The following is a 27,718-nucleotide window of genomic DNA, read 5'->3' as shown; positions in this document are numbered from 1 at the left end:
AAGGAGGGATTATGGTCTAATGAAGCAGTTTTCTCCGGTGTCCTGGCTGTCCGTGTCTTTGGGCCCTATCAGACTCTGGCCTCAGGCACGGCTGCAGGCGTTGTGCTGAGAACCGTGACTTGGGTTCGAGTAATTAAGGGCTTATATAGCCTGGCACACAAACAAACCTCTGCTTTACATGAATTCACACCAAGCATTGTTACCGTATCATCACGCTTTGGCCTCCAGACAGCACACTTGGTATTAAACAGGTCGGTTTGTTCTCAGTGTGACAGTGGTGTGTGTGTTTATGTGTGTGTGTGCGCGCCCTCAATGCTTGTTTGCCTCACTAACTGTACAGAAACTGAGAAGTTGTTATTTTGCCGGAGGCGTATCATGATTTATTTACAATTGCGAGGCCCTGGAGGTCCAGTTAAAATTAAATGCTTTTCGTCCATTTATTTTACCAGCAGCTGTTTTTCTCACCATCTCTCCCAGTTTCCACCCTCTCAGGTTTATTAAGTCTAAAAAAAATTGTGTTCCGTGTTTTTTCCTTAACCTCTCCTTACCTCACTGCATCTGTCCTTGAATACATTTTAATGACTTGGGCTCTATTAGGCATAACCTAAGTCTATAAGGGTGTACCTGACTCAAGTTTGGACATATATTCCCTGATGAATCTGCTTACTAAGGGTTTCAATTTGGCAGTTTCGAAGTGTAAATAAGCTCTTCAAAAAAAGAAAAGAAAAGTGCTGCAGCTTTCCAAATGTTATATTGGTGAAGAATGTGAGTATCCACAAAATGAAGGTTTATAGTTATTCACTGATGATGATGATGATGATGAGCAAGTCTAATTCACTACATTTTAGTAAATTTCAAACGATAAGGTTGATTTTCATCTGTTAATATGCAGGACTACAAGGTAAATGAGGATCCAGCTATTTTTAAGTCAGTCAAGACCGGCAGAGGACCACTTGGACCCAATTGGATGGTAGGGACCACTTTTCTCACCCTTCATTCTAAACCCATATTACTTTTTCATCAATGGAATGAAACATTTTGAAGAATTTGAACTTGAATTAAGATTATAATAATTTAGGGTAACACTTTATTTTACAGTGTCCTTGTTACTTGTGTTACATGTAATTAAATGCAACTAATCCTACCCTAACCCTATAGTAAGTACATGTTTTTAATTAATATTACTCAGTACTTAAATATATAATTACACTGTAACAATGACACCTTAAAATAAAGTTTAACCCAATTTAGTTTTAAAGCAGCCATTACAAAATCAGGTACACATTTTTTCTCAGTAACTATAATGGATTACAGTTACATTTATGTACATGTACACACACGCACACACACACACACACACACACACACACACACACACACACACACACACACACACACACACACACACACACACACACACACACGCACGCACACACACACACGCGCGCAGCAGGGAGAGATGTGCTGAATGTCAAGGTTTTCGGTGAATAATGATTTCAGTCTGTTTTTGTGACTTGTGAATTTAAACAGCAGCACAATCTCAAAAGATACAATCTAAAAGAATAGCTCAGTAAAAATGTACAATATTTCTACAATGACCTCTGAGTAAGTTACCTCTGAGTGTATTAGTGGAAGTGTTTTGCAGTTAAGAGCTAATGAAGATGAATCACTCCGCTTTGATGGACCGTAAAAGCCATCACAGTGATTGGCACAAACTAAGACATGTGCGTGTCCGCATGAATATGAATTAGAGATGTCTTCATTTGTGTGTATTGAAGGCTAGATTAACCTTCCTAAGGCTTGTTAGATTGTGGCGCACCTAAAATGTGTTTACCGCATCTATTCTGGAGATCTAAGAAAAGCATCTGCATAATGTAGCCAATAGCCATACTGTAATTATTTGATTTTAGGACCTCTGTACTATATTAGTGTTTTACGTTAAGATTTAATTTCTGCATGGTCGACATAGCTTCCTTAATTTATGCTTGAAACCTCACAGAAAGAACTGGTTAATAACCCTGACTGCCCACGAATGTGTGCTTACAAGCTTGTCACGGTCAAGTTTAAGTGGTGGGGTCTGCAGAACAGGATAGAAAGCTTCCTTCACAAGGTAAGATCTCCAGAAATGCATTAACTCATATATATTTGAAGTGGTTTTAATTTAAAGGTAGGGTAGGTCAGAATTGTCTAAAAAAACTTTTATTCAAATTTGTTTAAACTGTCTTTATATACCAATACATAATTAAAATGCAAGTACTCTGAAATAGAGAGTATAAAAAACTGAGTGACTCTAGTGTATTTAATCTTTAAAAAACACAGCTCATTAATTCCATTTAGTCCCACCTAAAAACGGGTGCGCGACTGCGCGCATGTGGGCAGAGCCAGTAATAGAACAAGCCAATCACTTGTTTCGTCCCGAATGGAATTAATGAGCTGTGTTTTTTGAAGATTAAATACACTATAGTCACTCAATTTTTATACTCTCTTTTTCAAAGTACTTACATTTTAATTATGTATTGGTAAAGACAGTTTAAGCCAATTTGAAAAAAAGTTCTTTAGACAATTCTTACCTACACAACCTTTAAGTCCATCTAAAGTGAATTTTTATTGTATATCAGGAATAAAACTGTGTCGAATTTCGAAGTGATTTGGTTACATTTTATTGTACACTGTAAAAATTTTTTTAGCTCTCCAAGTCAAAATATTCTAGTGACTGGTCACATCAAAATTTTTAAATTGGCCCAAGTGAAATTCTGTAAAATAAATTGAATGAATTGTTGCAATAGTCTGTTAACATTGGCTCAATGAGAAATAATATGTCAGACTAAGTGATAGATTTAGATGTGATCAGTCACTAGAAAATTTTGACAGTGTAGGGTGACGTCATTACATTGTACTTACTCTGAGTAATATTAATTAATAACTACATGGACTTACAATAAAGTTATGGTTAGGGTTTGGTTTAGGGTTAGTTGTAATTATGCATATTTTACTGTTATTACTATAGTAAATACATGTACACGTCACCTTAAAATAAAGTGTTACCAATAATTTTAACATTTTAAAAATGACATTCCTACTTAATATGTTGCTATGTAATTAGAGCAAGTGTAATGCCATCCTGTAAATGTATGTGTGTCTGGATTGGGTTATAATTCTGTGGAATGGTTTGTGATTTATGTGCTTTGTTTTTCGGTCATTCACAAAGCAAGAGAAGAGAATCTTCACCAACTTCCACCGGCAGCTGTTCTGCTGGATTGATAAGTGGGTAGAGCTCAACATGGAGGATATCAGAAGGATGGAAGAGGAGACACAGAAAGAGCTGGAGGAGGTGCGGACACTCGTACACATTTACACATTACACAGATTGTGCTGAATCTGATCTGTAGTCAAGCCACAACTTAGCTGTCATGAAGAAAAGCACTTGTTAGTGTGAAATCACAGCTACATCCAGTTTAGCTTAAAAAATGCTGTGTAAGTGCAGCTGGCAGTATTGTGGGTTCACAGCAGGGATTGCTTAGAGTTGTTTTAATTATTAAATGCACTTTTTATTGTCTGGCTCACACACTACAACACTAAATAAGTTCCAATCCAATGTATTCAGAACTCCGCAGCCAGGGTCCTCACACAACCTCCCACATTACTCCTGTTTTACGCAGATTACAGTGGCTGTACAGTTTCTGTATTCAATACAAGGTACTTGCATTGTACACATTCGAGGCATATAGGAATTATGTAGTGATACACTTTGAGATTTGCGGAGGCTTTTGAAAAAAGAATTAATCCCATTGTTTGCGCTCACCCAAAATGATTTGCTGAAATTAAAATGCGAATGGTGAAAGCAATAGCCAATGAGATTAGCGCTTGCACGTTAGTCTCGCCTGCTGTGAAGCAAAAGCAACCAGCGGGCAAAGGCTGTTTCCAATTCTCACTGGCCCTCATTTATGAAAAGTGCGTACACCAAATTTCCAGCGTACACCTGGCGTACACCCAAAACCACGGTGACTTTGCGATTTATCAATATGGACGTTGGCGTACGGCACGCTCAAATCCTACGCCAGCTCAGGAGGTGGTGTACTGTACATGTACGCACGTTTTGAGTTAGTGCTGAAAAGCGCAGAAAAACAATTCCTAACACCACAAAACGCACTGACAAACTAAAGATATGATATATTATGACCCACTGTAAAAAAACAACAACATAGAAATTATAAACTTCAGTGTTTATTTTTGTAAGTTAAGCCCGGCAGGTGCGCATGGACTGGGTTCAGCAATGAAAGGCTTTCAATGACCAAAAAATAATTCAGACGGACAAAATAATTAAAATGACATTCTTCTTCTTTTAAATAATAATACTAATACTAATAATAATAATAACAACGACATTCTTCTTCTAAATAACAATAAGCGTCATTAATAATCAAAATCATAATACTAATAAGAAGAATATTACAAATTGTCATGCAATTATTCACATCATCATTGTACACCCCATTACATGTGACATCATGCGAAATTCAACGCTAATAGTTTCAGAACACGTGCTGTAAAATAATGCATTGTTGTGATAAGTAATTTGCTCAACCAACCAGCGATTTAAACTGGATTTCCACCGGAGAAGTTTCTCCTCTTTGCCGTCTTCCGCGTGTCCATGGCGTAAAATGAGGGCGTGGGGGAGGCGGAGACGTGAATATATAGGGGCGTGTTAATCTAATGACGATCGTTTTCAGCCGCGGCATTTATCAAGAGGCAGGTATTGCGGTATGATGCTAGTAAAAAGCCTGATTTTGTGCACTGGCCTGTAATCGTTTGCCTAGAGACCATCAGTATGAATCCAGACAGGACAAAAATATCATGGTCTCGTGGCGCTTCCAATCCTAGAGTGCTTGCAGAGTTTCTCTGGAGTGCAGTTAAAATACAGTTCTTCTGCCATCCACTGACGAATAAAGGCTAGAAGAAAGCAGAGGGGAGAGGGAAAGAAAAGAATCTGGAAACAAAGGATGCGATGAAATGAGCAGATGGAGGCATTTGGAGATGTCCAAATAATTGACAGACTCTGTTTTGAATTTCAGATTAGTTCATATTCAGATATATTTCGCAAATTCATTTATTTATTCAAATTTATGTATGCAGTGTTTATAAAAGGATTCAGCACAATGTATTGTTTGGGTCATTCTAAAATTGGTGGCACATGCTGTCACTCGCTTTAAAAATGGCAACAAGTTAAACAATGTACACAATTGCTTTAGAATCTATTTGTTTTAAAACAGTGTAGGAAAACCATATATGATCTTATTATTTACAATTATATCTTGCAAGTCTCATACCTAATGAAGAAGTCTATAAAATACATTTGTAAGAGGTGTGTGTAGACATCGTGATCAGCATTTATGTCCATCTGAAAGATTCACAGACATAACTAACATTCATATATAAGCACAATTACATATTTCAGATTATTTACTTCAAAGTGGCCCAAACTCTGCATATCTTTCAATGATGTTACATTATGTCATTAACTGTCAGATGTTTCAAGGTGTAACCGGTCCTACTGACATGCTCGGAGCGGGATTCGAACTGTGGTCTTGAGGTCAGGGGAGTGAGGTTTACACGCATCGCTCTTACTGGCCTACGACAGTTACACTCACCCCGCACTCTTACACGCACTCTAATGCTGCGTTCACACCAAACGCGAATATGCGTCAAAATTCGCGCCTGCCGCGTCTGGTTATTCGCGTGACCACTTTGTGTTCATTCGCGCGTCAAGAGCGGAATTGACGCGCATAAAAAAAAAAGTTTGAAGCGAAATTTACGCGCGTCACGCGCGTCAAGAGGCGAAAGTCAGTTTCGAGACCCGCTGGCGGCCATCTTTTTACAAGATGTCTGATGAGCGATCATTTACCGAGAGAGTCACCGCACTGTATTTACTTTGGAGAGCAGAACAGCGGCGTAGGGATCATCGTCGCCGTATTTGGGTCCACCAGACCCTTCGGAGGCGAACCCAGTTTGGCGAATTTCACCATTTGCTCCAGGAGCTGTGGCTGGATGACGGCCGGTTTCAGCGGTACTTCCGCCTGTCCCGCGCCCAGTTTGATGACCTGCTGTCCCGCATCTGAGCGAGGATCACCCTCCAGGGCTAAAATTATACGTTCCTCCATTTTGAATGAATGACTCTGGGCGGGCCTGCCGCCACAACATCAAGCAGGCTCCTGATTGGTTAACGCGGCGCGAATTTGACGCAGAAGTTCAGATTTTTCAACTCGGGCGGCAGACGCGAATTCGCGTCAAACGCGTGAATGCACAAAAAGCACAATTCGCGCTTAACGCGCGTATCGCGCCAAACGCGCCAAATACTCAATTCGCGTCATTCGCGCGAACTAGACGCGCGAATGAGGCGAATTCGCGTCTACCGCGCCGCGCCAAACGCCTCATTCGCGCCGCAAGAACTCCAGACGCGCCTAAACGCGCCTTACCATTGACTTAACATTGAAATCACTCGCGCCTGACGCATATTCGCGCTTGGTGTGAACGCAGCATAACAAGGAGGCTAAAGACCGCAGCCGGTTGCGTCAGTCGCTAGAGCGCCTCTTGAGATTAGGGGAGTGAGGTTTACACGCACAGATCTGGCCTACGTCAGTTACACAGGCATGCAATTGGCTGTTCGCAACTGATGTCACACTTTCATGTGCACATGCTCTATGAATTCAGGATCAAAGCCTGAGTTGACAGAGAAAGTTGATGATGACAATCAAAGCCTGATTGAATTGGTTTGGTTTCGTCAACTTGAAACTAATCCCATAACCCCTTTTCAAGAGTTTATTAAACTACCATCATGGTTTAGGCCCCTGGGGAGACCAGCCCCCAAACCCTAACACTCAAAATAATTAATTGGTTTGAGTAGGACAAACTTAAATTAAACTAATTAGTTCAGTCAAATTAACTTTTATGAGTATTTAGCACTTTTTCTTTTCAAGTTCACAGAACTGATATATTTTAAGTAAACTGAACTGTTTCATTGTTTTATGAAATTATTTATTTTAATTTAGACAAACTTAAGTTTAACTGAAATGGCTGGGATGTCTATTTCCCAGTTTGCCGATGGCACTCGAAAGGGAGAGTAAATGCTAAAATTAAGTGTAATATAATGGGGGGTTTTTTTGTGCCAGACTAATGTTAAGTGGGAGATTTAGTAGTCATTAATGTTTAGTTATGCTAATTTATAAGAATTTCTGTTAATGTTGGTTTTAGGATAGTTATCATGGTGACAAGTGGTGCATGCAACTTGATTTGAGAGCAAGTAATACCTTTATATTGTTGCGCTCATACAGCAAGTGCTTCTGTATAACATACTATTGCTAATATGATAGCAAATTAGTATGTTAGCGGATTAGTTTGTTAAAGCTAACTAAGTTTATACTAATAAAAGTGTTCACATTAAGATTACATGAAAGTTTTAAGTTAATTGTATGAATTAGTGTACTCATATAGATTTTAATTGTTCTTAACTTGAAATGTACAAAATAAAAATCTGCTAGTTCTGCTTACTTAAACTTTGAATTTCAGAACTTAAAAAATGTAAGGCAATTGATTGCCTTAAATGTTTTGAGTTCTGCCAACTTATTCGGGTTTACAGTGAGGGGAAATAAAACATGGTGTAATAGTTTTGTCCATTTTCAAGTTCAAAGCAATCCTCCCATGAACACGCAGTACAATTCATTTGGCGAGAAGGAATTTCTATATAAACAAATGCTATAGCCTTTGTTTATATAGCAAAACCATGCTTACATTTAACATAGAATAATATGTTAAGGTCTACATATTATCAGACATATTTTACATCAAACTATAGTTTGATGTAAAATATGTCTGATAATATGTAGACCTTAACATATTATTCTATGTTATGTAAGCATGGTTTTTGGCAGAGGGGTTGCCAAAGTATATGTATTAATTTATTCAGTCAGTCAAATCAAACTGTCTTAAAGAAAACATTTGTTGTGCTGTGAGCACAGTGGGACATTTCCTATCAGAAATGATTTTTTGACAAATGTTTAAGAATTCTTGCATTAAGTCACCAAAACAGATTAATGAGGAACAAAATCACAATGGCTCCATGGCTCATTCTCACTAATATGCAAGTCAAACAAAATGATTAAATAATGAAACTGTCATTCAAACAAAAATATATTTTTAATCAAATCAATAACTGCAAAGTACAGTTTCATGGCCAGTAAGAAATATTTATGCCCAGTAATTATTTCCAACTCACACTGCATTGGCAATAAATAAATACAATTTGTATATAATACTTCACATCACATGTTTAATCTTGGAATTAGTTTATCACAGTGGAAATGTATCTCCAGCATGCCTTCTACAAGAAGACACTCACTCATATCAAGTAATATAATTTCTTCAGAGAGCAATTGTTGTCGTCTGGAGAGGGTCAATGGATAAAAGGTAGAATATCTGGTCCGTTGATGGGAAAGAAATGTCTGTTATTGACTAACAGTGACTGTCCAACCTCTGCAAAACTCTCTGACTGTGTGACATACTAACAGCCTCTGTGTGTGCTTTTCTGGGGCTCTAACAGTCTGTGCGCTTGATGTGTGTTGAGCATGTGTGGCATGCTTCAACTTCCTTGAGGGCTCATTAACATACAAATGGATTTCTGCGCTCGAAAAGCACCAGTGCCATGATTCCAAATGAGGAATGGACGGGTTAGTTCCCACTGCTTTCTGCTCAGGTGATATTAACGTTTGTCTGTTTAAGAATTCTTACCGAGCTCCACCATTTTCAGCCACTAATTGGCTTTGTCACAACTTGAGCTCACTGTCCTGAAACCCGAACTCAAGTCTGTTCTTCCTTTACGTCATTTACACAGAAATACACAGGGGGAAAAGTCTCTTATGCTCATTAAAGCTGCATGCATTTGATCAAAAATACAGTAAAACCGTAATAGTGTTAAATATTATTACAATGTAGAGGAACTGCTTTGTATTTTAATGTTTAAAATGTAATTAATTCCCGGGGCTAAGTAGCCTGGGCTAAGTAGCCTGATTTTTTAAAAAAAGATAAGAAATAAATTCATACTTTTATTCGTAAAAGAAACATTAAATTGATAAAAAGTAAAGACATTTATAATGTTAGAAAAATATTTTCATTTCAAATAAATGCTGTTAAAAAATAGTTGATATATTTATATGATATACCTTGATATTTATATTTTTTAGTGCTGGGCAACCCAAATAAAAATGTGTGTATACTTAATATATGTGTGTGTACTGTGTATAATTATTTTGTATACATAAATACACACACACATGCATGTATATATTTAAGAATTTGTATTTATTTATATATAATATAAATAATGTATATATACATGCAAATATTTATTAAATATATACATGCACGTGTGTATTTATACATACAAAATAATTATACACAGTACACACACATATATTATGTAAACACAAACTTTTATTGTGGATGCTGTTAATCACGAGTAATCGTTGCCCAGCACTAAAAACAATTTATATATATATATCAAGGTTCCCAAAAATATAAAGCAGCAAAATCTGTTTTCTACATTGATGATAAGAATGATTAATAATTGCGCACCAATAATACTTGATAATGATTGAGCACCAAAATATCATATTAGAATGATTTCTGAAAGATCATGTGACACTGAAGTCTGGAGAAATGGCTGCTGAGAATGTAGGAATAAATTACTTTTTAAAATATATTCTTTTAAATTGTAGTAATATTTCAAAATACTGTTTGTGTGCACTCTAAAAAATGCTGGGTAGTTTCAAAGGTCAAATTTTTTAATCCAAAGGTTGTGTTTGTCCATATTTGACCAAAACATGGGTTAAAACAACCCATCATTTTTTAGAGTGTGATCAAATAAATGCAGCCTTTTTGAGCATATAACTTATTTCAAAACATTGAAAATCATAATTATTCTGCAACATTTTGATAAGTAATGTACTGTATATGTTAAAGTTTTTTTTTTTGTGGCGACTACATAAGCCATAATCCATGACTCTGTCCAAACACAAACATTTCTTTCTGCAATTTCTTTTTTAGCTTCGCAAGCAAGGTCAAGTGCGAGGAACCAGTGCGGCTGATGAATGAGACCAACCACGACCACAACGGCTGAGGATAGCAAACCTTTCCTGAAGAAGAGAGACCGCATCGGCCTGTCCAAATCAACCCAATGGAGCCAGTCCCATTAGATGTCCTCAGTCAGGAGCTCTACATTTAGATTTGTTACTGATATCTATAGATATAAACCTCTCTTTCCCACAGAGCCTGTATCACAAATGCTGAAGCACAAAAACAGAGTTTTTTAGTTTTTTAGTCTTGTTCATTCACTTGCTCATTTAAAGCAGTTTTCCAGACGTTTCCCTCAGGGCAGGGCCAGGCTTTACGTTTCACTTCCTTCACTCTTGTCTTGTCCTGCCTGGGCCTTATTAAGAACAAACTGTGGGAACATACCATTTACAAACACTCTTCGCTCCAAAAATCACAATTGTACAGGTATATATATTCACACAGATGCGCAAACACTCCCAGGTGTGAATTCCTGTGGTGATTTCCCACAAGGCCATTGAGGTTGAAGATTGCTTTCAGTGCGTTTAATCGCATGCTTCTTTTTAAAATCGTTCATAAAACTAGCCTTTATGAAAAATTGCAGGTAGTGCTCAAAGTGCTCAAAGGTTATGTGCTATGCTAAATAAGGATCAACCAAAAATGAACATTTTTGTCGTTGACTCGTTTGAATTACTTTTATTTTTTTCATGTAATATTCGTATTACACAAATGTTATTAAAGACCCAGTGTTACAGTACATTTGTCAAGGTAATCTTATACTATTTTCAGGATATTAACCTCTGAATATGTTCCTCCACACTTGTACTGACTTGTCCTGCCTTACTTTCTTACTAAGTGTCCCTTCGTACCATTTTACCTCATTGAAAACTGTTGCCTTAGTCATTTTACAACTAGCAAAACAACATTTGTTTTTGTAATGTAATGCTTGTTATATTTTATATAATACTCTGAAATGTGTGGCACGGTGGCACATTTAGCATCTTTTGATAAATGTGATGTTGTAGAATACATAAGCAGTATTTTTAAGCTTGTGTAACAGCATAAATGACTGACGAAATCCTCCTAAAAACTGCCTAAAGAGTTTAACTTCCTATAATGATAGAGCTCTGCGATATTTTTTGTTTACAAACTGGATTGAAATGTAGTTGAATTTAGTTATGAAGATGAATTGACTTTCACAGGGGCACCTTTAATAACAGTTCCTGCCTGTGTGATGGTTATATTTCACTTCCGCAAGCACTTGCTGTCAAACATGCCAGCTTGGATAATCATTTCTCTGCTTGTTGATGGTTTTTACATTCCTGCTGGTCAGAGAACAAGCTGTAACTTTTCACTCTCACAAACTCTGAGTACTGTATTTCCCGACTTCAGACAAATGTGTTATCAGTGTAAAAAGAAAGAAAAGAAAGTGTATTGGGACTGGTTAGAGACAATATCATTTCAAGTGTTTAATTAGAATTTCGGAAATCTACTTTTAATGCTTATAGGGATACAACAAAAAGTGATTTTAAACGCATGTGTGTAAATGCATCTGAAATGAAAAATAGTGAGAATGTTCTTTTTGTGTGTGTTTAAACATATTCAAATACGTTTGATAAAATTTCCGCCTAATTTTGCCTCGTCGTCTCATTAGTAATTTTTGTAAAGCCAAACATTACTATTATTGCTCACACTTTACCCACACAACCAAAGTTATAGTTTAGAAGATTTCTGGAGCATTTGCTTGGGTCTCTTTGCCATTCATTCTGGACAGAATGTTCCACATTCCAGCTTTTCTGAACTTCCGAATTTAAAAATATTTACCTTTATCTGGACTAAAGCCTCTATAGCTGTTCTGACAGGTCAAGCCCTTTACATGAGCAAATCCGCTGTGCTAATTCTGGCCTTGTATTAGAGCTGTGATGTACTTCCTGCGGTCTCATGCAGGATGAACCCAGGTCCCAGAGAACATTTCCTGCATGATATGGGATCAGGAAATACCATGAGGTGTCAACAAAAAAACGAAAAAACAACAACCTTTGTCTTCATTTTGAATAGTACTAGAAAAAATGGTTCAATGCAGTTCTATAGGGAGAAATGTTAGTTACACTTTATTTAAATGGTCCACTTTAGACATTCTACTAATTATAAATAACCTTACAACTACAAAGTAGTAACTACATTGGGGAGAACAAGTATTTGATACACTGTCGATTTTGCAGGTTTTCCTACTTACAAAGCATGAAAATCAGCAACAACAAAAAAAAATCCAGAAAATCAAATACTATGATTTTTAAATAATTAATTAGCATTTTATTGCATGACATAAGTATTTGATCACCTACCAACCAGTAAGAATTCAGGCTCTCACAGACCTGTTACTGTGCGTTCACACCGGACGCGAATAGCGCGTCAAATTCGCGCCTGCCGCGTCTAGTTATACGCTTGATCACTTTGTGTCCATTCGTGAAATTGACGCGCGTAAAAACATACATTTGAAGCGGAATTTACGCGCGTCAGAGGCAGCCATCTTTTTACAAGATGTCTGATGTTGATAGATCATTTAAATAGTTGTAAACTAGCAGCACGGTAGCTTACTAGCGAGTTAGTAGGTCAATAACGTGACACAAAAGTGTATATCTTACAACTTACCAGGTTGTACAATCTCCATCTTCTTCCAAGCGAGGTCCTTTTTGTTCCTGTCTCTATAAAAGTATGAACTTGAGTCATATAATTTCGGGTGATCACTCACAGCTAAAATTAGTTTCTCCTCCATTTTGAATGAGTGACTTCGAGCAGGAGTTTGTTATGCTATGTCACGTGAAGCAAGCAGGCTCCTGATTGGTTAACGCGGCGCGAATTGACACAGAAGTTCCGATTTTTCAACTCGGGCGGCAGACGCGAATTCGCGTCAAACGTGTGAATGCACAAAAACCACTATAAAATCATTCCCGCGTAACGCGCCAAACGCTCAATTCGCGCCATTCGCAGGATTGTTTTACGCGCGTAACGCGTCTTTGCATTGACTTAACATTGAAATCACTCGCGCCTGACACGCTATTCACGTCCGGTGTGAACGCACCATTAGTCTTTCTTTAAGAACCGTTCTGTTCTCCACTCATTACCTGTATTAACTGCACCTGTCTGAACTCGTTACCTGTATAAAAGACACCTGTCCACACACTCAATCAAACAGACTCCAACCTCTCCACAATGGCCAAGACCAGAGAGCTGTGTAAGGACATCAGGGATAAAACTGTAGACCTGCACAAGGCTGGGATGGGCTACAGGACAATAGGCAAGCAGCTTGGTGAGAAGGCAACAACTGTTGGTGCAATTATTAGAAAATGGAAGAAGTTCAAGATGACGGTCAATCTCCCTCGGTCTGGGGCACCATGCAAGATCTCACCCCGTGGGGCATCAATGATCATGAGGAAGGTGAGGGATCAGCCCAGAACTATACGGCAGGACCTGGTCAATGACCTGAAGAGAGCTGGGACCACAGTCTCAAAGAAAACCATTAGTAACAGACTACGCTGTCATGTTCTGCTTTTTTGATGTATCAAATTTATGTCATGTAATAAAATGGAAATTAATTACTTAAAAATCATACAATGTGATTTTCTGGATTTTTGTTTTAGATTCCGTCTCTCACAGTTGAAGAGAATGACAGACCTCTACATGCTTTGTAAGTGAGAAAACCTGCAAAATCGGCAGTGTATCAAATACTTGTTCTCCTCGCTGTATACTAACTCTATTGTAGACTGTTAGGTTTGGGTTCAGGGTAATAGGATACGTTGACATGTAGTTGCAAAGTTACTTAAAGTCAGAAAAATGTCTGTTGGGGAGCATCAAAATAAAGAGTAGATATTAAACAGAAAGACTACTAATACTCAAAAGACTTAATTATAACGAAGTTACTTATAGTTAGTAGAATGTCTAAAGTGGACCATCGAAATAACCATGTTACCAAAATGTCAAATGATTTCTCGTGATTTTTTTCTCGTGATAATGTATTTACGAGCTGTTTAATTCATAAAAAAATCATTAAAAACCCCCGAAATTAATCAATTAAAACAAAATTAATAAAATTATCCTATAATGGGAAAAGCTTTAGGTTCTAAAAGATTCTATATATGAAGCATCTGACAGAACATTTAAGGTTCTATATAGAAACGTTTCTTCTAAGAGTGTATATGGTGTATATTTTTATTATATATGTTTGAATAATTTACTTAAGGTGAGTTTGTGCTATTTTATTCTTGCCACTTGGTTTGATATTTTGTCATCTTATATTCACCTTATTTTACAAAGCAGAATAAAGCTAATTTCTGTGAATGTGTGAGACTTCAGGTTCATAGGCCGCTAAGTAACTAAGAAAGTGCAGTAGACGGTAAAAACATATTTGCGCTACACACCAGATAATGAAATTAAAATAATATGATAACAAATAACATTTTTTAATTTTAAGTTGTATATTGGACTGTTTTTAGACAGATGGAAGCGAATGACAACGGAAGCCTCACACATTTCAAATGGCTGCACCCACGCTTACATTAAAAATAAGGAGTATATGTTATAATCATTTTACTGTAAAAAAATAAAATAAAGTAGGGATGCTTTAAAAAGTATACCTTTTAATTGTTTGCATTTATCAATTAGCAATTAAACTGTGTAAACAGAAGACAAACTTATATCTAATAAATATTATGACCACTTTCAGTGAACAAACTGCCTTTTGTTTCTGTTCATGTATTTGGTCTTGACAGACTAGATCTGCTACGCCGCTGCTGCTACAGAGCAAGGATTGACTTGCTAATGCTAATAGATACATACACACACTGCTGTAAGCATGTTAGATATGCTGCTGCAGATCTAGGCAGGTGGAGCTGGGGGAGGTGGAGGGACCGGAGAGAGCAGGACTAGCAACATGATTGGCTGCAGGATCCAATCAGCTTGTACCATGTGGTAATGCTGTGATTGCTTGTAGATTTCATGTAAACTGAATACAGCCTAAGTGTTCTATCACTTTTGCCACACCGAATTTTTTTCCTCTTTGAACAATTGCTTTCCTTTGGATGACAGATGATACTTAAACCCTTGACCTACAGCTCTAAGCGGACCACTACTGACTGACAGGGCTGGATATTCTTCAGAGAAAGGGTTGCATTGCACTACTTCCCCTCCTCAAAGGAAGGACAACTGTGAGCAAAATAATAATACAAAACTGAAAGAATCTTTGGATGTCATCAGTTTTAAAAACAGGCAGTTTCAAAACAATGTGATAAGCAGTTTTTTTTATACCACGGCCAACTTCTCTGTTCTAAGAGTCACTGCCGATTCAGAGTTGTGTTTTTATTGGTCCCAACTATAAGCTGCCAGAGAGATCAATTATTTTACCAGCTTATGTTCATTCTTGTTATCTTAAAGAAAGTGAATTTTGCAAGAAATAAATTACGGAAATGACTATACTTAATAGCTAAATTAAGGAAATGACTGGTCTGTTTCTTTTTCAACATAGTTTTATTATATGTTAAAGTAAAAATGGTATGTCCCATTTATTAGACTCTACACACTTTTTTTTCTCTAAACCAGTTCTATACATTTTTTTTTTTTTTTTGCAATTTATGTGTATTATCCAAAAATAAATAAATCATAATAATACAAAATTACTATTCAGAATGAATAGAAGCATGAAGGCTTTCACCTTAGATGCAAAATACATGTGATAAACTGTTTAAAAGTTTCAGTCCATAATCACTGATGATAGTTTTTATAGACCTGGATATTAGACTCAAAACCTATTGTTTCTCCTCCTTTTGCATTCAAATTTACAATACAATTATTTTGTCACAGTTTCCAACCTATATTTAACTGGTGATTTATTCATTAGGGAATTCTATTCTATTCTTATCTATTCTATTACATTACATTATATTACATTACATTACATTACATTTCAGTTCTTAAAATGTTTCATTTTTGTACACTGCTTTTCTTCATTCTATTGTCATACTCTTTCTGTGCTTCCCATTTTTTGCCAAATTCTTTGCAGTCAACTGCAAAAAAAAAAAACCACACACACACACACACACACACATATATATAGAGCTGTGTTGTTCCAGCTATAGTGTTTCCGACTCCATCATGTTCTCCTCCAGTCTTTCTTCCTCCCCCTCCCACTCTTGCCCACCCCTGCCTTCCTCTTTATTTCCTCAACAGCTTGTAACATTGCCTTTGACTGCCTTGTCATTTGGCACTGATTAAATTCTGGGACAAAACAACAATCTCAATTCCAAGTACCCTTCCAGACATCGAATGCAGACTTGTGGTGATAATTTAATTTAATTTAATTTTCACTATTTATTTATTTATTATTTATTATCGCTCTGTTTTGCTGCTATATGTTTCTAATAATCAGATAGCAGTTAAGCATTTTTGATTCAGTCATTGACAATATTCTCACCGTACTGACCAAACTTAAATATAATACACAAATATAAACGATAAACTAAACAGCATTTTTTTTATTTGATCATTCAGTTCACAGTGCAATATGATATCAAGATTAACAGAAGAATGTTATGGATTGCAAGAAAACAAATATTACCATTAACAACCCAGTGTGCAGATTTACTCAGCGTTCTGGAGATGCTCGATCACTGCACGACCTAAATGAACTATTTCAGTCATCTGTTTTTGTAAAACATATTAACATTAAACAGTATTTTTATAGTTATGATTAGTTTTTATTTTTAGTCCATTATTACTTTAACCCACACTACCCAACAGAGGATAGGCGGTTTGGAGAATGGGTGGATGGATAGAAGGAATAAGGAAGGAAAGAAGGAAGGATTGCCTTCACCATTAGTGTTCAGAGATGTTTGGGGGTTGAAAGGATCACGTGTGATGGTTTAAAAGTAGCCTACTTTTTCTTGTTATCAACCATAAACTGTTATCAACACAGTTTGTACTGTTTTGTACAGTTGCATGTTGTATATTAATCGCTAGATGGCACTGTGTCTTTTTCACCGAATTTCCACACCGAAAGCGTTTCATAGAAAAATGCATTTCCATGGCTTCTCAATTTTTTCTCCTGTAGGAGAAAAATGTATTTCTTTAGAAAAGTCAATCTGTTCAACCCAAGTATTTGTTGCTGAGACGCCTATGCTTAAATGGCATTACATCGGGCATTCATTTCATATGTGTTATGTTAGGGGACAGACGATGTTTTAAATTGTCAGTTTTTTTTTTTTTTTACATTTGTATTTATATTGTGTGTGTTTTTTCTCATGCAAGATTCATTTAAGAGAAATGTGCATGTCCTCTGGGTAGAATAACAAATGCTTGTAGTAAATGATAATGTCTAGGCTATACTCATCTCGGCAAAATTCTTTGCTTTAATTATTATTATGAGGCTATTATGATTATGATTGTTATTATTAATATTATTATTAGGCCTATGTTAGAGGGGGCAGACGATGTTTTAAATTGTCACTGTCATTTAACAATAAATGTACATTTTGAGTTAGGTGTACAGGTCCTTTAGGTAGAAGAACAAATGCTAGTAAATGGGTTAATCTCGGCAAATCGTTTGTCTTAATTAATTAATAATTATTATTAGTATAAAGCAGCTGTGTTTAACATGTGTCTAGGGACATAAATATAGGCTTGGCTACAGAAAGAAAAAATAACATGTTCACTTCCGTTAGGTATAATTCAAGAAAGAAAAAACTCTTTCGTAATTAAAACGAGAGACAGACAATAATACTCACACTCTCTGATTCTACGAGTCGTGCACGTTCAAATCAATTTTTACTTTAACGGTGATCATGAAGTTAGGCTAATACAAATCAGTTGATGTAACTCACAGCACCACGGACGGGTTCTCTCCTCTTCTGGAATATTATTATTAGGGGAACTGAAATGCATGCAGTTTTACACACAAGCGTGACAGTAGCTAGCTAAAGAGAATAATCACTTTTCACACTTTATCCATTATTACTGTGGACAGCAATGCTTTGTATAGGGTTCATCACGAGGCTTTGATACATTCAAAACTCATCTTTAGATAGATAGATAGATAGATAGATAGATAGATAGATAGATAGATAGATAGATAGATAGATAGATAGATAGATAGATAGATAGATAGATATAGATAGATAGATAGATAGATAGATAGATAGATAGATAGATAGATAGATAGATAGATAGATAGATAGATAGATAGATAGAATGTAAACAAAATTATGTTAATTGGTCAATTAATCTGAATGGAAATGTTAATTCGCAGTTTGAAGTGCACTAACAATGCGAACTCCGGGTGGTAATTATGCCGCGCTTTTGTTACGCATTTGCATAGGGATACACTGAGGCTCCCTACAAATTCATTTGTTTCATTCTTTTCCATTACACAATATCCATGGTTTAACTACGCTATATTATCGAAAATTCTACAATAAACGTCAAAGCATCACAACACTCTCATAGAGCTGTTCAGGTATCAGCAGGCGTAACAAGATATTAAATGCAAAAGAATGAGCCTATAGCCTACCAGCTGTGGTTGACAATGATTTGATTACAAGGTGCTATTTTTGCAACTGTATGTTTTAAATCATATAATTATATAATGACACTAACCTATACCAAGCTACTAGAATCTGTAGACTGTAAAGCCAAGACAACAGTGTAAGACTCATGACACTAAAGTAATGCATTATTTTAGCTACACTAACAACATGAAAGCCAATACAAAGCACTTACATTTACATAACTAAAACAACATATGAAAAATAAATATTTAAATAGGCTACCTACAATCCCAACAAACTGCATGGATGTTCTTCGTGGAAATTGTGGAATGCTCCTTTCTCCATAAAAAACAAAACAAGGCAATCCAGCCCTTTTTACTTATGGAAACATTGTTTAAACAATTAGAAATGCCTTGTTAACATTTAAACAATGATTATCATACTTAGGCTATATTATTTTGAAGTAAAATTACATAGGTAGCCTAATTATAACAGTCAAATATTTTTTAAATTTTTTAAATCACTGTAAAAAAATTTTTTTTTTACAGTGAGTGGATTTGGATCCAATAAACCAAATAGGTCTATTTTTCTCTGAAACACCTGGAAACCCTTTCTCGTAACGCAAACAGACAAATCCTGGACTACCTTAAGAGATCGTCCCTCCCTCGGCACGTAAGCCATTGGCTGATGTTTGCAGCGGAGGACCTTGCAGAAATGCAAAACTTGTTGCTGGTCCTTGCGGTCGTTGCGCGCAGTGCTGAGCGTCTCAGACATCAGTATGTGATCTATCGGTGAATCGTTTCCAGCTGGAGTGGAGCAAATCTCAGAACTGGTGCTATTAGAAGAGGACTCCCTGAATGTGCAAGTGTTGACTGTAATTGAAATTGCAGTCAAACTGTTCGATTGCGCGGAAAATGAGCAGGACCGATGGGACTGTGTTGCCCAGCAGCTCTGTGGTGGCGGGCTTTGGATAGCGCATGTGCTGCCTATCCCTCGGAGCTCCAAAAAGACGGGCGCACAAAGACGGGAGTTCGGGGTTCACCCCCTCATTCACGGGACTTTCTTTTGCCCTTTACTTTTGTGTCATCGCTTGTGTAGCTCAGCCCAAGGGAACTATTTCTTTACAACTTATGCAATTTGAAAGAATCTTGCCCATTCCTAAAAGAAAGTGGATACCAAATACGCGGCTCTGGATTCATATGGACTTGGATATTTTTCTGGTACCCTGGAAAGTGTTGTAACATGCGTTCAAAATGGATTTTTAAATAGAGCATTTACCTCACTCTGGACATTTGACAGCAAATTGGAATAATAGTCTGTGGAGGATGATTTGACAGAACATGTTTTATATATTTTTTCTATATGTGTTGTAGCTGTCGTCAGATCGTCAGGTGAGGGTGTTTTTGTGGTAAGAGAGTTGTTTTTATAGCAGTCGTGTTTTGCCGTGATGTAGAGAACATTTCGGCAAAAAATACGTTTTTTGTTTGTTCAGTGCAAATATTTCACGTAGTAAATAATTTTATTTCTTTTATATTTTATGTAGCCTAATACTTTTAAAGCAGCGAACAAACAACATGGAACAGATTATGGAATAGACCTTAAACTTTAAAGTTTTTGTAGAGCATTTCGTATTATACAATTTCAAGTTCATTTACAATATCATAGACTTTCTCAGTAATTAATTATTCATTACTGTGGTTTACAACTACAAACATAGTTTTTTATTGATGGCAATATCACATTTGAAATTTACCCCTGCATTATACAACTTGTTGTTGATATTACTTGCCAAAGAAAGAAAATAAAGGAGACAGTAGACACTGCAGTGGAGCCAGGGAAGCTGGTTGTCATGCGGGACTGATTGTGGGAAGTATGTTTGGGCTGGAACAGTTTGGTCCACAGATTAATAACAGAAATTTTGGCCCCACTGAGAAAAACTTCAACCAGCCAAGAGTGAGCATGAACTCTCATTACAAGAGCCCAGGTTTTCATGCTGGAGGCCCACAGGGGACAGTTGAGCCTGGTATGGGCCCACTTAACGAGCCTCCTGTGATTGAGATGAACATTAACATGAATGGAGGTGAACAGTATGCTGGATTCCAGCGAGGACATTCTGAATTGCATGTGGGGAATCTCCAACAGCAACAACAGGCCTCAATGCATGGATTTTTTAACCCTCAACGACCTCATAATAATACCCATGGACATCAAACACATTCACACCAACACCATCAGCACTTTGGTGGAAATTTTGGACCTGAACCTGGGTCATCTTGCTTGCACAGTGGAAGGATAATGGGTTACAACAACGGTATGGGGCTCCAGCAAGGATTCACGGAGGGGTTTGACCCACTCTCTGAGGGGCAGTCAGCAGATGGCTTCTCTCAGCAGCAGTCCCAGCAGCAGCAAAGGACAGGCTCCATGCCTGATTTTCAGCACCATGGACCCCCCAGCGGAAATCACCCTGTACCTGCCCCATGTCTCCCATTGGACCAATCACCTAATCGTGCTGCCTCTTTCCATGGCCTGTCTTCTTCATCCTCTTCATCAGAAAGTCACAATCTAGAGCCCAGACGAATGCCCCCACCAGGTGGTGTTGATGGACTGGACTACAACTATTCAAATGAGCCCTCATCTGGACATTTTGAAGTGTCTGTGTACTCCCCCTCTGAATCTGATTCTCAGCTTTCTCATTTTGGGCCTGGGCGTCAGGTGCCAGGGCCCAATTTTCCTGGAAACCCAGGGTTGTCTCGTGCTCCTGGAATGCAGGGCATCTCTAAAGAACACCCCCACGCCCCCCCTCAACAGCAGCAGCCCTCAGCCCAGCACAATGTGTTCTTTGAACGTTTTGGGGGTGGACGCAAAATACCAGTGGGGATAGAGCCTGGATCCAGGCATCCTCTCTTGCAGCAGCAGCCAGGATTGATTGGCAGACAGAACACTTGCCCACCATCTCTCCCACAGCCCCCACAATCAGAGACGAGTTCCGCAAATGCCAGCATGCAGGAGGGAGGCGTCATGATGCCTGGCCAGCATAATCAGTTTGAATACCCTATTCACAGACCAGAGAACAGACGGATGCATAGTTATGGCGACCCCATGTTCAACATGCAACAGCAGCCACCCCCTCCTCAGCAGCCTTCCAATCAGAGGCTGCAACACTTTGATTCTCCTTATTTAAATATGGCTAAGAGGCCCAGGTTTGATTTTCCAAATGCCACTCATGCTGGGGAGGGTTGCGGCAGTTGGAACAGTGGTATGCATAACCCGCCTGGTATGGAGAATAATCTCTCTCCAGCAGCCTACCCTGGCCTGCCTGGAGAGTTCACCCCCCCTGTGACGGATGGCTTTTCAACAGGCCCATCACTGCAGCTTACAGGGCCTGAGCAGCAGTCAATGCAGCAGCAACAAAATGCAGCATCGATGATCAAGCAAATGGCCTCTCGGAGTCAGCAGCAGAGGATGAGACAACCGAATCTACAGCAGCTGGGTCACCACAGTGATGTTCCTCAAGGGCCCCTGGGGCATGGGGGCCCGGTGGGAGGCATGCCTCAGTCGGGTTTTGAGAGAGAAAATGGTGGGAGGATGGTGAACTTTGATGGACGGAACCCACACATTACTTTGGAGAGTGGGTGGTTTCCCGGGCCGCATCCACCTGGGGAAATGCTGGGCCATCGCATGGGTCCAGGTGGAGAGGTGGGGGCTCATGAAATGCAGCAAAATGGTCCTGGCATGATGTTCAGACCTGGTATGAATGCAATGGGCATTCAGGAGCCTATGAGGATACCGGGGGAGGGCCATGTGCAGCCCTTACTTTCACCCAACGTCCACTCACAATTCAACAGTGGCATGGGAAACCTCTCACAGATGCAGTCACCCAGTACAGGTGTTGGATTGCCCAATACACCATCAGAAAGGCGCCCTAATGACTTTCCGGGACCACCCATGGGTGGTCCGTCCTCTTTTCCCTATGGAGGCTCTAATCGACAGGGAGCCTCTCTCTGTAACTCTCAAGGGGTGAGCACCTCACCAGGGAGTTTTACATCCCAATCAGACTTTCCCACTAACCAACGTTCCTCAGTCAGCAAACTTGGTGGACTCTCCTTAGGGAATTTTAGCAAAACGACTGGCAAGGACAATGTTTTTGGACAGAGCTGCCTGGCAGCCCTCTCTACTGCCTGTCAGAACATGATTGCCAGCCTGGGGGCCCCTAACCTCAATGTGACATTCAACAAGAAGACTCAGGGAGAAGGGAAACGAAAGCTGAGTCAGACAGAACAGGACCTAAATAACAGTGCAGTTAATGGCACTGGGAATGCTGGGACTGAATATTTCCCAAGCATTACTTCCCCCCAAAATGGGCAAATGCCTCCAGCTGGAAATAGCAACACTAAACCACCAGGTCAAAATCAAATGGTGCAGGGGGAAGCCAGCACCCTCTCCCCAAATTACAATATGGACACTACCCCTTGCAGTGAGGGGAAGGCGACAACAGGGAGTGGGAGAGGGAGAGGGAGGAGAAAAAAAGACAGTGGCCATGTGAGCCCTGGGATATTTTTCCCCTCTGAAAACAGTAACCCTGTTGTAAGTCCCGGCCAGCAGGTGGCCTCAGCAGCTGGTGCCGGGGAGAGATGTACAGGCACACCTCAAGAAAAGTCCCACTCCTCTCCCTCATGGGGGAAAGGGGGTGACCTGCTGCTGGCAGATCAGGCTGACCTTATGTCATCTCTTGACAGTGGCATTCAAAGTGTATCAAAGTCTGAAGTCTGTTCCCCTCGCATGGATTTTACAGATGAGTTGGGCACACATTATAGCAATGAGGATGAGGTATCATCAAGCTCAGATGCTCCATCCACTGTGAAGGCTGGCCGCAGCACTTTGTTAGGCTCGCCCAAGTTGCAGAGAGACAACGGACTAATAGGTGGGCAGAAAGGGCAAGGCATGGGCCTCTCCAACCACACTACCTCAACATTGGATGGCTTTGGTGGAGTGAGCCATCCAGGTACACCAGGAATGGAGCAAGCCCGTACACCCTCTAGCACCTCGGGCCAAGATGAAATTCACCCACTAGAAATTTTGCAGGCTCAGATCCAGCTTCAACGGCAGCAGTTCAGTATTTCAGAAGATCAGCCTTTAGCTGGAAAAAATAAGAAAAAAAGCAGTGACTGCAGTGGTCAAAATGGAGATGGAGAGCTTTCTAGCTGTAGCCCGGATGCTGGGAAGGGCTCTGTGGACACCATTGATCTGGACACACTCATGGCCGAGCAGCATGCCACCTGGTATGTGCCCAGTGACAAGTCTCTGCTTGAGGATTCAGAGGAGGAGAAGTCTGTTTGGGAAAAAAATAAAGTCCAAGGAACCATCAAAGAAGGTAAATATTTAGAATTTTATCACTGTACAGATTTGGATTTATGCAAGTAAAAACACTCCATAAAATGTATGAGGTGACACTAAGTGTATTCCCCCCACCCCAGTTTTAAATGTATAGCCTTTAAAAAATATATATGTTCACTTTATCTCTCTGTCTTGCTCACACACACACACTAATGTAGGCATACATGCAAAAAATGCTCTCCTTTACATTGTAGTGTTTTTGAGCAAGAGCAATGATGTCACTCTTTCACAAGTTTTTCTCTGCGTTACATTTTTATTAAAAGGAAAATTACATACAGATCATTGCGATGTAGATATAAATTTGTTTTTAGATCGTTTGGATATGATCTAAGGTCACAATTATGTTAGTGAGGGCTTTCAAAAAATTATTTTTGTTTTTTACTAAACCAAATTTAACAGAACACAAGTAGTTTCTCACATATAGAATGTATCATATAAAATGGCTTTGTGAGAAAAAAATATGAAAGCTTCATAAAAGTACAACTAATTAAAAAAAGACAAAAATTAGGTCATGATTTTTTATGTATTAAATGCATTTCATTTAATAAAGTACCTATTATTTTTTTTAAAGAAGTATCAAAAGCAAGTGGCTCTCTAAGCATTTGCAAAATCCAAGTATTTATTTAAGGATTTTGTCAGTTATATTACATTAGAAGCGACATTAAATAACAGAGGCTAAAAAAAAAATCCGTAGAAATATTTCCTGTTGATCTTTATCTGGATCTTCACTCACAACAATACTCTATTAATCATCTTGATATGTTCTAGCCACATGGTTTTAATCTTTCCATTATTATAATAATAATAATTATTATTATTAAATGAATTAAAACAAACTCTGCTCAAAAGTCTTTAATTGAGTTCTTAGTATGGATTTTTTAGGCCACTATTCTAACACACTTTGATGGGTAGAATAGTTTAAGATTTTTTCAAGGCCTTAAATTGTGTAATGCTTTATAAAAAATACTCAAATTGCCAATATTTTTACTAAAATTAACATAAATGTTTTTACAAAATTGTAATGTATTTTTGTATACATGTTCCATGTGTGTAAAACCTAAAGACCATTAGAACAACTAATGAAGGTTGCAGCTGTGTACTAATACCAATAATAATAATAATTAGTAGAAGTACTTTTATTATTATTATTAATAATAATAATAATTAATAATAATTTCTTATACATTGACATTAAGCGGCATAATTATGTAAACCATAAGCTCATATATTCGATGTGTGCATCCTTCATTTGGCACTTGTCCTTTAGTTTAATCAGTATATAAAACGGTAATTGTCTTTACTGAAAAGGCAGCGGGACGGACACGCATAATTGAATTGCCACAGCCGGAGTGCGCTTTCACACGTGTTAATAGTTGCCCCCGGTGTGCATTATGTGCCCCTTTGTTTGGGCTAACTGCAGGTGGGAGGGTGCAGGGGGGAGCTTTCAGAGAAGGCAACCTTAAGTCAAGGTCCATTGTTTAACATGCAGTGTTGTCAAGTGCACCATCCCCATCTCTTGCAAACGCATCCACCACCACAAAGCCAAATGGATTCGTTGCGCATCTGTCTATGCACTCAGTGTAAACCAAATGCAAAACATTGTATTTTCTTCTCAATATTTCCCACCTTTCTTTTCCCCACCAACTATGCATCGCTGTCCTCATTTTGCAGTCTCCTTCTCTCCTTTTCCCCCCCTCCTCCTTGCATTCAACCCCCCGAGCTGTAAACGCACGTTGTGCTGGTGCGATCGATAGCTAGTTAGCACAAATCACCAGCCTTGACAGATTTTCATTTGAGTGGCGTAGACAGCAGAGATGAGAGAAGGGTTACAAAGTGTTTGCGGCTTGTGAAATTGCATCGGATGCATTGCACGCCAGCACACAAGGGAACTGTTAAATTCTATAAGAGGTTCATTCACACCATCATTTTTATTGGCCTTTATAACACTTAACTTTTAAAGCATATGAATGCTTCTAGTAATTTTAATTAGGTGACTAAGGTGCTTACAGGACATTGTTAATATGGATTTATAGGAAGCAGTCATTTATTTTACGAGTCTCAAGATCATTTTAAGGCGCCTTGAAATGAATTGCACTGTGCTGTACGAAGTGAAAATGTGTAGTTGTGAACTATTTCTTGCAGATATGACCAACACCATTTTTGCTTGGTGTAACCTAATGTACTGTCATATTATCATATTTTTGACTTATAAAACCAGTTTATTTCAGTGTTAAGTGTTAAGCACTTTCTAACCAAGTTAATTTCTATTTAAGAGTAAACACATTTCCTGAGTAATTAGTATCAGCTCATAATTCATCGTTCAGGAATATATACTTAATATATATTTTTATATGTTTGATTATATATATATAGTCTGTCTTTTTCACCTTATGAATATACACAGATTCAGCTGCCAGTTCTAGCAGCGCAATGCGGCAGTGTTGTGTGCATCAATGTGTAATTTGACACATTTAAAAAATAAGATTGTAAGTACAATGTGAGTTAAAGATCTTAACAGGTTACATCATTTGTGATAATGTGCAAAAAAATATTTTAACATAAAATGTTAGATTTGTATATATATATTTAAAAAAAGCCCTGCGTGAATCATTTTCGTGTAATATTGTTTTATGTTAGAAAATTATCTAAACAAAACATCCTTCTTAACCTTTCTGAAATCCTCAGTCCGTACAGGCGTCAAACACACACACACACACACACACACACACACACACACACACACACACACACGCGCGTGCACATGTACGCACACACACAAAAATTTCACCACACCTTTAATAGCCAAGTATGCATAACACATACCAGCACACTGTTTGTATTTGATTTTGGATTGGACCTGTGAATTTAAAATTGGACATCTTTGACTGGGTTGCAGGATATTCATATTTGTTCTTTGTTCTGTATTCTGTGCTGTCAAACACCAGTAGTGTTGAGTCCTCTGATCTCAAAATTACAATGCAACTTAGTCACTATTATGTATACAAACCCCATAAGTGCTCTGATAGAGTTATTTTGGGGTCATTTGGTGGCCCATGGTGTTCCTGTGCTTCTGTGACGGCCGCCGTCTCTCTCGGGTCTCCTTCTTGTTAGTGAGGACTAACTTTTGTGCAGGCGACCTCGATCGCTAGATGTAGCTGAGAAATGAACATTTTGGGCCCATTGGATATCTTTTATGTGTTTTGTACAATCTAAAATATATATTTATTATCAAAAAAATGTTATTGAAAAATTGGATTCATATTTCAGTAAAAACAAATTGTATAAGTACATATAAACTTTTAACTAATATAATTTCTTGATATAATTTTTTGTTGTTGTGAGCAGCAAGTATGAATATATTGTACATTAATGTTGTGTGAGGTTGTGGTTGTCATCAGTCATTACCGGTGAGGATTTCCTTGCGCCCCCCTGAAGTGTTTACTGCAAATGGTACTAATGACCCCCACTGGACTCTTTGTGGACATGATAAATGACAGAGCAAGTTGGGCAAGGTTTTATTATGCCTGTCTAAGATGCGGACAATATTTCTGCATTCTGCATTTTATCAGTTCTATATAAAGTAAAATCAGCTGTGTTTGTTTGTGCACCTTACGTGGCCACGAGCTTTTGTGGGAAATGGCTTCATATATTGGTGGACAGTACTGACTGGTCACCAAACAGTCAAAGTA

General features: G+C 38.2%; 2 protein-coding genes across 2 annotated transcripts in view; both read left to right on the top strand.

The window, feature by feature from the left end:
- The window catches only part of LOC306996091 (phosphatidylinositol transfer protein beta isoform-like), a 31,959-nt gene extending 20,221 nt beyond the window's left edge, over window positions 1–11,738 (top strand). Inside the window, exons 8-11 of the mRNA XM_079608209.1 lie at window positions 893–970; window positions 2,000–2,110; window positions 3,209–3,331; window positions 10,096–11,738. Of these exons, the coding sequence (XP_079464335.1) occupies window positions 893–970; window positions 2,000–2,110; window positions 3,209–3,331; window positions 10,096–10,143 (360 nt within the window). The 3' untranslated portion in view covers window positions 10,144–11,738. The remainder of the gene's footprint in view (window positions 1–892; window positions 971–1,999; window positions 2,111–3,208; window positions 3,332–10,095) is intronic.
- Window positions 11,739–19,373: 7,635 nt separating this feature from the next.
- mn1b (meningioma 1b) overlaps window positions 19,374–27,718 on the top strand; it is a 32,299-nt gene continuing 23,954 nt past the window's right edge. The window contains exon 1 of the mRNA XM_079608208.1: window positions 19,374–24,006. Within this exon, the coding sequence (XP_079464334.1) occupies window positions 20,508–24,006 (3,499 nt within the window). The 5' untranslated portion in view covers window positions 19,374–20,507. The remainder of the gene's footprint in view (window positions 24,007–27,718) is intronic.

Source organism: Phoxinus phoxinus (genome assembly GCF_949152265.1).
Source record: "Phoxinus phoxinus genome assembly, chromosome: 3".
Classification (NCBI taxonomy): Eukaryota; Metazoa; Chordata; class Actinopteri; order Cypriniformes; family Leuciscidae; genus Phoxinus; species Phoxinus phoxinus.
The sequence above is the reverse complement of the archived record's forward strand: the minus strand, read 5'-3'. Positions and strand labels throughout refer to the sequence as shown.